The 10,277-nt window shown below is 32.8% G+C and overlaps 2 protein-coding genes across 3 annotated transcripts; one reads left to right on the top strand and one right to left on the bottom strand.

Moving 5' to 3' along the window:
- Positions 1-2,873: 2,873 nt before the first annotated feature.
- On the top strand, positions 2,874-6,708 carry LOC123678498. The gene is made up of 4 exons (XM_045615543.1): positions 2,874-3,421; positions 5,896-6,049; positions 6,136-6,266; positions 6,542-6,708. Exons 1-4 carry the CDS (start codon positions 3,166-3,168, stop codon positions 6,577-6,579), a joined length of 579 nt encoding a protein of 192 aa, XP_045471499.1. The 5' UTR covers positions 2,874-3,165; the 3' UTR covers positions 6,580-6,708.
- On the bottom strand, positions 6,665-8,314 carry LOC123678497 (coiled-coil domain-containing protein 28A). Of its 2 annotated transcripts, none has more exons than XM_045615542.1 (3): positions 7,886-8,314; positions 7,675-7,822; positions 6,665-7,003 (listed from the first exon to the last, which is right to left on the bottom strand). In XM_045615542.1, the coding sequence occupies exons 1-3, from the start codon at positions 8,018-8,020 to the stop codon at positions 6,717-6,719; spliced, it is 570 nt and encodes a 189-aa protein (XP_045471498.1). In that variant the 5' UTR covers positions 8,021-8,314; the 3' UTR covers positions 6,665-6,716. The 2 variants fall into 2 exon arrangements, with proteins under 2 accessions (XP_045471498.1, XP_045471497.1); XM_045615541.1 differs by having other exon boundaries at positions 6,665-7,039; positions 7,886-8,312.
- Positions 8,315-10,277: the final 1,963 nt, after the last annotated feature.

Below are 10,277 nucleotides of genomic sequence, written 5' to 3'. Positions count from 1 at the left end.
AAAAATATAAGAGCTGTTCCATTTAAAAAATCACTCATTTGTTGAATGATTTTATTTGATATACACCCTGTAGGTATATCAGAAAATAATTTCCAGAGATGCAGAATCGGAAGTACAAAGGGGATGATTTTCAAATAAATTTCTAAAACGTCTGGTTTGGCAGCTATGGAAGATTAACACATTATTACAGGACCCTCTGTATAGACTGAAAAAAGGTGAAAGAGAAAAAAATTGACAGTTCTCTGGATCTATATCAGGGAAACAGTGGTTGTTCAAAAGACGGAAAATGGACACAGTAAACAAACTATTAATATAACAGATAACGCTCAAACTTCCCATGTGTGTATAGAGGACAGAACAGAACAGATGATCATTTTTGAAATTCCTTCAGATGGGCTTTTCAGATGATAAATTCCCGCTAACATATTATGTATAATTTGTCTTTGCATAATGTGTCTTTTTGTTCTTCTCTGATTGTACTTGTGTTTACAGTAATAAAACACAGTGACAACACAGTTATTGGCTGTCGGTTTTTAAGCCAAAAAATGGCGGCTTTTTGTTTATATATTCTCCTTAGAACATAGAATAGAATTTATTCTATACTCTAACTTCTAAGATATTCTCAGTTTACCTGATTTACTTGTTATCTGTGTTAAAGCTTCCTCAAAAAAAAAAGAGAATACCTAGTAGGTAGTATATTACTTCTTGCCTGTTGGCAACTTGTAAAGCGCGCATTTTTTAAATAGAGGCAATTTCAATTTTCAGTGAAAGTTTAATGGAGTTGTTTGTGATGTGAATGTATCATTTACTAGAAGCCTTCTATTGTTATTTATTGAAATTTGCATCCTTCTAACCGGAGTAAATAAACGTGAAATCCAAAAAATTATTCTCATTATAAAATTGCAACACATTATTACTATAAATAAAAAAATATATGATCTGGAGATTCTATCACGTCCTCATAACGATTGGCCAGTAAAGAAATATTAGGAAAACATCATTTTATTCAATTATTATAGACTATATATAGCCTTTTTTCTCAGGATTTTCATTCAAAACCTATGCTTAAGCCCTACCCCATTCGCTATTTTTAGGTTAAATTTAATTTTTTTTTATTTTGATACTATAGTTTTGCCTTACAATTGAAAAATACCCTGTATGTCTTGTACTTTAAAATACTTCAATCTAAAAATGAGAAAAACATAGAGATGTTAAGTGAGGAGCTTTTTGCGCACTTTATGCAATTTAATAAATATATATAAGCTTATAATATAATTCTAAAACAATTCTTCTACAACATATTAATAAATCAATCACTATTTCTTATTCGGGTAATCTTATTTTTCCGCATTTCTTCATTTCTTCTACAACATATTAATAAATCAATCACTATTTCTTATTCAGGTAATCTTATTTTTCCGCATTTCTTCATTTCTTCTACAACATATTAATAAATCAATCACTATTTCTTATTCAGGTAATCTTATTTTTCCGCATTTCTCATTTCTTCTTTATTTCATAAAATACAAATTGTATGTTCATAACTTTTGTGATGGAACTTAATGGTAGGTATTAGGCGCGGATCCAGGCCCCACTTTTGGGGGGGGGGGACTTTTAGATATTCAAAATATGGAACCCAGACACTTCCGCCATTTCGGGAAGTCATTTTTTTACCGTTCATTAAAATGGGTTTTCACAAAATGAATTGAAGGTGAAATTTTGCTTATCTTGTAATTATTTGAGCCTTAGTATATCAAATTCTAGGAGGGCCGGCTAAATTTCAGAGGTGCCCGGGCAATTTGGAGGGGAGAACCTTCCCCCAGTTCCCCCCCCCTGGTAGGTATTCACCCATAGATAAGTAGATATATAGAAGAATTCACCTAAGTGAAGGTATATCTTATGAAAGATATGATCATGCATGCAAATTTTTTTTGAGCAAGTTTCAAGGTTCGACAAAATTACCATGTCCTCCCACTAAAAGCAAAAAACATATTAATATCTTATTGTGATATTTGCTTAAATCGGTTTCTTCACTAATTATCCCAACACGCAACATTTAAATGCCAATTTCAATTGAATAGCTAACTAAAGGCAATAATTAAGACGCTTGTATCGTTTTCCAGAATGTAAATAATACACCAATAAAGGATAATGATTGATAACTATTAATTTTTTTTTGTTCTACTGAATGACGAGCTCTGTTGGTAACTGATGAAAGCTTCTTAATGTTCAATCCTTGAATTTTAATTTTTTTCAATTGAGTCATCAAATAAATCCGTTATTATCTCATTTATTTCAATAAGAGGAATGTTTAAGAAAGCGAAGATTGTTTATAAACCATTCTTTTTTCAATTTATCACTACTTTACTGCTTGAGAGACTAATAAACAAAGATTAAAGGCTAAACAATAGTGAGATAATAAAAAACTAGTAAACAAAAAGCGATTTCAAGCGGATTACCACTAATAACCGCGGTTATCTCTGGTCATGCCCTTGGTAATAGCCCTTCGGGAATAACCAACTTGAATCGCTTGAATAAGTGTGGTTATTGTCCACCATTTTGGTTAGTGTAGGTCAGAGTTCTGTAATCAAAACAAACACAACCAACTTTTATTTTAACATCATCAACCTGTATTAATGCGCCTTTTCAATAAATTAAGCTTGCCATCAACAGAAAATTCTGTAGGCTTGCAAATAATAAAGTCCGGAATAAAACCACAGAATAGAGAGGTATTAATACCATAGACCTTATATGATATAAGGTCTATGATTAATACCTCTCTATTCTGTGGTAGTGCTACGTGCAGCCTGAAGTTTGCCTCTCTTTACTTCGAGCGTAGCACATTTGTCGACTCCCATCTCCAATCTAATTGCATCACTGAAGGCGGCAATGATCTCGAGTTGTCTCCGTTGCTGTTCTGAGTTCGAAGCGTATATTTTTAGATGTAAAGGCGATGACTGATTCGGATGTCTCTATGTTTGTCAATCACATATCCGTATGGCGTGTTATTAAGTAATATGCTTAGAGGATTTAGGGCAGGGATTTAAGCAGGACCAAATGGGGCTCAAAGTGTCACCCTGAAACAATCCACGTCTGATTCTTATTTTATCAGATTCTATTCGACCCTCTCTTGTGTGAATCAGCAGTGCTGTCCTCCAGGTGTTCATGAGTTGTTTTAGGAGATCGATGATTTGTTCCGTGAATTTCCAATACTTTTATCAGCCAGGTGTGAGGAACCGAGTCAAAGGCTTTCTTGTAGTCGATCCATGCAACAGATATGTTTCTAAGTTTCTTTCTGGCCTGTTTAGTTATTATATAGTCGACCACAAGAAGCTCCTTGCAGCCCTTGGTTTTGGGACGGCATCCATTCTGTTCCTCAGCAATAAGATTATGTTCTTTGAGGTGCTTACAGATATGTCTGGTGAGTACTGCTGTAAAGATTTGACATGGTTGGCACGTTATGGGGCGGTAATTTTTTGGGTCCTTCAGATCTCCTTTCTTGGGTACTAAATGAGTTATACCCAGGGTGAAAGAGTCTGGCACTCTTGAAGGGTGGGATAGTGTTTGCTGGAACATAGTGGCCAGTTTTTCATGAACACACGTGAGCTGCTTCCACCAATAAGCGAATCAAGATAAGCGCTACGCCACAGTCCTTTTCATTCCCCTGAGGTTCTAGCATTTTGCTTTGTTTTTGTGTGATATTCTACAAATATTTATATATTTTTTGAATCATTTCAATAGTTCTGAGTCGTTCGAATCGCTATTGTTCAGTTCCTCAGTGTTCTTCCTCGGAAAAAAAAAGTACAAATATCACGTTCCATGCTTTCCCTCAAACTGGTAATAAATATCGTGTTTGGGTGGAAGGGAAATTGGGGAGTAAAGTGCTGATGGATCGACAAAAAGCTTGGCAACTGAACTAAAAATTGATGAACCAGTGACAAGAAATATGAAAGTATGTTCCCTGCATTTTATCGATGATGATTATTTTTATCGAGGTAAGCACTGACAGCACGTGAAATTTTAGATTATATTTATGGAGATAATAATAATAATAATAATAATAATCGTTTACAGATTCCAGTTCTGCACAGAAATAATGTTTGAAAAAGACTGCCGTGCCTTCCAGAAATCTTCCTGTTGAATCTACTACCACAAAGGAAGAACCTGAATGTTCTAGTAGTAGATCTGAAAGATTGAAACAAAGAAAAACTTGTTGCTGAAATATGCTCTTGTGGAGAAATCGAACCTGCTCTACAATCTACTTCCCAAGATGGAATCGAAGCTATACAAGGTCTATTACAGCTTCTTCAGGGTCAGCCTGATTATAATGGGCCTAAAACTTTCAAGGATTTCGAAGTGCAAGTGAATACCCCTAAAGTATCTTCTTTGTGTGACCTGATAACATCAGATAGTGCTCTAAACAGTTTTACTGGTCTCAATAATATGAAACTATAAGATACAATAGTAGAAGCAGTACCTACAATCTATTTACAGTGATCAAAGATCAGATCGTTTAACAATCAAGCAGTGTATTGTTTTAGTTTTAACAAAATTGAAATGTGATCTTTCATATGTGACATTATCTGTTTTATTTGGCATTTCACAAGAATTGTGCCAAAGATACATTGTCTTCAAATCTAAGGTACCTTTACACAATATTGGAAAAATTCCTCAGAAATATTTCGACATGTACTCTGAAATTCTATATATTTTTTTCAGGGCACACTGATGATACTTCTCTACCACATTTTAATTATTTTAAAATAGTCGTATAATATGCCGAATATATTTTCAAAATGAATACATTTCATAAGTGAAATATTTTCAATTGAATTCTCATTATTTTTGATGATTCATTAGTCAAGCAATAATTCAGTTCGATAAATAGGTATCGATATGAGTAGTTTCAAGTAACCTAGTTATATAAATTTATTTTTAGAAACATTTTATGTAAATTGAGTTATCTCTTAATAAATAAATAAAAATGGATATGGGACTTTCTGTAGTATTCCCAAATATATTCAATACATTAGCATTTGTAATATTTTGTTGGGACTGTATAATGGAATGTGAAATGATCAATTCGGATAAGTAAAAAAACCTTTCAACTAAAGTTTATTAGTCATGCAAATAACATGTAACATTTTTATTATGTGACCAGCATTTAAAACTTCTTCACCTTCATAAACACTTCTAGAAGTGTTTGTGCCTTTAAGATACCCCAAGTATTCTACTAAACTCAGTCTTGCCATTTGGACTTAAAAAAGGTACTATTAGAATCCTGTTTTATAATAATGTTGACTGAACCGTTCACATATTATATGCACACGATTTTTATTCGTCATTTATCGAAGTCTTCCATCCTTTCAATATCACTAGACTGAACTGAAATAAATGATGATACCTACCGCCTTGAACCTAAAATGAAAATATTATATACACAGTAACACACTTGTTCATTATATAAGTCTAAAAAGTTTTTATATTTATTGTAAAATCAAATTTTAATAACGCAAATACACACACAACTAATACAACCAAACACTCCAATGGCAACATTTATAGTTCTACGTTTGCTCACCTTGTCGCTGCATTCTTAATCTAAGATGCCTATTACCATTGCATAGTGGGCATCTCGGGCTGATATTATATTGTTAAACGGCTCAATCATATAATGTTATAGTCATTATAGTACTTTGAATTTTGATAGCAAAGCTGTGTTATGGTTTTCATATATTTGTTTTCTGTGGTTTTCATATAAAACTCTATGTTCGAATGTCAAGTCTTGTTCAAAATATATGTGTTGGGTTAGATTAGAATAACCTCAAAAGAAATATATCTTTGCCCTGTATTTAGTACTTATATGAAAAAAAATGACTCAAATGTATTCTACAGATTGGGATGTGGACAAATATAAGGACGATACGGAACCAGAGCAACATTGGGAACTACGAAAAGAATTTATGGAAGTTCATAAAGACAAATTTCCGGAAGATTACCTTGTAGCATTAGCTAGAACTTTTGCAAACGTTGAATTCATGGGATGTGTGTAAGTATCTAGCATATAAAAATTTAGGTGATACCAAAATTTACATTATTTTGCCTTAACTGTAAAATTATTATACCCAATTCCAGATATCCTGCACCTGTTATGATAAGAATTGCCGAATTATCTAAAGATGTGGCCAATAAATATCGTGAAATCAAAAAAACAAAGTTGCAAAGAACATTTGTAACGGCATCTAGTGCTGCTGAAAATAAAGCAAGTGAGTATTCTTTCCATATACATATATTTTTATAAAGGCTGAAGGACCTTAGGTTGATGGCCATTTGTTTGTTTATGAACAATAAAGTACTGTTACTACTACTACTATTTATATAACAGTTTTTCCCCGCAAATATTTCTGAAATTGAATAAATAGATATGCTCATCACAAGAAACAATTTCCAACACTCATTTTTAGCAAAATTCGGAAAATTGTTCTCAAAAAATACTTCATATATAATGTTTTTAACATTTTCCCATTTTTCCTCATTTTAGAAAGAACAAGTGATCCTGGACCTAAGAGGAAAAAGTGAGAGTTGTATGGACTAGATAATTTTTTAATTTATCAAAATATCTCTCGAACAACAACAGAAGTGTCATTTGTATTGAAAGTTGCAATTGTGTAATATAAATATAATTGATAAACATCTTTTACAAAAGAATCTTGTCATTAACTTTTATTATTACTATGTAATCCTTCTATAGAAACACTCAACTGCTCCAATCTTTGGATTAATTCACTCATGGCATTCTGAGATCTAGCTATACTTGTGTTGCTCAGTGATGGATCTGGACTCCCACTTAAATCAAAATGGAGTTTGGCAAGTTTCTCTTGTTGTTCCCTTATATCTGTCATTTGTGCCATTGTATGTCCACTTCCAAATGCCCTCAGCTTTCCAGAATTAAAATCACTCAATAAATCCAATAGAGCTTTCTCCATATGCCTGACATCTGGCACTTCAGAGATGAAACAATGATGTTTAACCGTATTATCTAACACCACATCCAAAATGAAACAAAAAAAGAAAAAGCAAGCTACAGCAAAATCAGGGATATGACAGAAATCAACCACTTCAAAAGCAGTTACACATGCACCATACCATCAGTCAGTTCATTCCTTTGAACATGGACTGCTTACCATTTTAATCCTGACATGAATGTTCGGGAATCATTGAACTTATAGTAAGGTGAATGTGTAATAGCTGTAAATACGAAATCTTTATGTAAGAAAGTTAGAACCTAAATTGTAATATTAAAAAAAATCTAAAATTATCTATACTTTAACCAAAGAGAGTAGCTGCAAATTATATGATAAAAATAGTTTATATACATTTTTTGAAAGAAAATTTTGTTAATATCCTTGGACATTCAAATTTCAATCCATGCAGTTAAAACAGATATACAAGTATAGTAATTCTCATTGAAGAAGAAAAATATGTGGCCTGCATTTTACCATATTATATGCATTTTTACTGCATATACCCAAATCGTAAGCTTACTCTGTTTGAACATATGAAAATAAATCTTGAATACCTAAATAATACTTATTATAATTCAAATCCCTCTTCTTCAAAAAATATCACACTTGGGAATAGGGTCAGTTTATAACAAAAAAAATTTCAACTTACCTTTATGGGGATGTCTAGGCCTAGCTGCGTTATTTTTGTTATTATCACGATATGGTTTTCTTTCATTTACATAATATATTTTGGTATTGAAATTTTTCCCTGTGGATCTGTTGATCGAACTATGACTGGTATTACCTGATGAAGAAATCTGAAAGCATTTCATTTGTCATTATAATTCAGATAAAGCGAATTATTGATTCATTTGAAATACCTTATTACTTCGAACTGGTGATACCACTTTACTTTCAATCAGTCCTTCATCTTGAGTAATGCTGTCGTCATATTCTCCGTCTACATCACTTGAAACCAATTGTTGTAATTCTGAAGTCTCTCCCCTTGATTCCATTATTATTTGAAGTAAACAAAGTATAACCTAACTAACAATTTTCTTAGATGAAGTAATTAATTATTACAGAATATTTTAGTAGTCAGATATTCTCATTTCATTACGGGCACAATGTTTCTGGTTTCTTTTGTATTTAATGAGAATTAGTCTTCTTTATTTATTTATAAGCTTAACTTGAAATCAGCTGATTAGATGTCTCTAAGATGTCTAAAAACCAGGTGTATGAACTGATTAGCTTTTGTTTTGCCAGTTTTGAGAATATTAGATAAGCTTCGTTATGTCAACTATAGGTAGCGCTATCAACAAATTAAGATTCTTGTTATTTATTATTTACGAGGTTTGTGCCATTATGTACCTATAATTATATCTTTCATTATAGTTATGATCTATGGAAGTAATTCTTGTAATTGAAATACCAATAAACTCTCTCTCTCTCTCTATTACAAATATTTGAATTCATCAGTAAACGTTTCGTGTTTTTTTTCACGACTTTGCACGATCATACTCGGGTATCGGGTTTTAATTAATATATCCAATCAAAATCAACGGAAATGACAAGTATGACATTGTGGCGCCGCCACGAACTAAAACTAATATTTTCAATTTGGTGGAATGTCAAATTTGACGAGTGCATTCACCATGTTTTTAGACATCTTAGATGTCACCATTGTTTAAGGAGAAGTGTTTCTACTTTACTTGGCTCCGATTATTTACTCTTCACGTCAAGTTTTGTACCCAATGTAGAAACCTCTTTACCGACAAATGATTATAGAAATAGCCGCCTAGAGGGCGCATTAGGATGGACCCCAAAAATTCTGAGTTTGCCACATAATTCTAATAGGTACCGCCACATACGCACATCCAATGCCCTTTGCAGGGCGAGTAACCAACTATCTTCTCCTTAAACAATGATGTCACTCATCTCATGTCAGTTTATTATTTATAAGTTGATAACAATGAAGTTGTCTGCCCGAACTACGCTAGACCAGTGGCGTGCATTGAGGTTTCAACTCAACGATTGGGATTTATTTTCGTAAAATAAAATTAAGATCAAGGGAAGTAATATATTATATATGCATAGTCGAGCGTACTTCGTATAAGTGTAGGGATAAGGGCCCTTTTGGAAAGCTATGCTAATATTTCATATTGAATAAACAAGCTGCCTTTTCAATTTTCATTTTCGCCAATTCAAACTATAGGATAAATTTACGATAATTAGTTGAGGGAAGTATTTTTTCCAAACCAGTATATAGTTATTTTATTTATTATTTTAACTCTGCCTATTAGGTAGCTAGTGCTTAGAGCGTAGTTTTTCTAAAGTGAATTTGATAAAATGATACCAATATGAAATAGTATGTCCCAAGATCGCGGGTAAAAATTTTGTATGATTTTTTCAGTTACCTAGTTCTGAATAAACTTTCTGTTTTTATTTTCTTAGCGGGTTAACTTATCTCTCCATTGAATATGAACTGGAAAAGTCATTGGATATTAAAGAACTTGAAAGCAAATCGAAATCATGCCAAGAACGAACCGGAGATAACGATGAGGAGTTCAGGCAATAATAAAAAAAAAACTGAAAAACCAAAAGGCGCCTGGCATCGATAATATAAAGGAGATCCAAATAATTTCAGAAATATAACTTTGATCTGTTCTGTTCTTAAACTTTTTACTAAGATCATAGCAAATAGAATATGGAATAAGGTACTAACATCCGAAGAACAACAAAGATTCAGGTATAATAGATATACGGTGGACGCAATATTCATAGTTCGTCAGCGGATAGAAAAGTCCACGGGCGTAGCCAGGGGGGGGGTTTTGGGGGTTCAAACCCCCCCCGAAATGTTAAAGATGTCAAAAAAACTTTTTTTTTTCAAAATCTCGAAAATATTTTTTAATGGAATTTGTAAAAAGTGAATGAAATTATCACTCTCAGTTCAATTAATTTGTAATGTGAAATTTGAATTAAATTACTTCTACGTAATCCAGTCAATTTGTGCTCACATGTGCCCCTCAAAGGAAAGTTATGGGTTAGTTTGATTTTTTCGATCGTATGTAACGGGTGTTTTTTTTCGATGTATAAAACTTTAAGTTGGCATTACTGTTCAAGATGGCGACCGATTTAACAGCTGTCAAGTGATTTATTCTCAGTTCGGTTTGGCAATTCATCATGAATAGACTGACGCCTGAACAACGCTTGAAAATAGTGCAATTTTATTTCGAAAATAATGGTTCTGTGTGGAATATGTATCGCGCACTA

Source organism: Harmonia axyridis, chromosome 4, assembly GCF_914767665.1.
Source record: "Harmonia axyridis chromosome 4, icHarAxyr1.1, whole genome shotgun sequence".
In the NCBI taxonomy this organism is placed as follows: Eukaryota; Metazoa; Arthropoda; class Insecta; order Coleoptera; family Coccinellidae; genus Harmonia; species Harmonia axyridis.
This window is presented reverse-complemented; position numbering and strand designations above follow the sequence as displayed.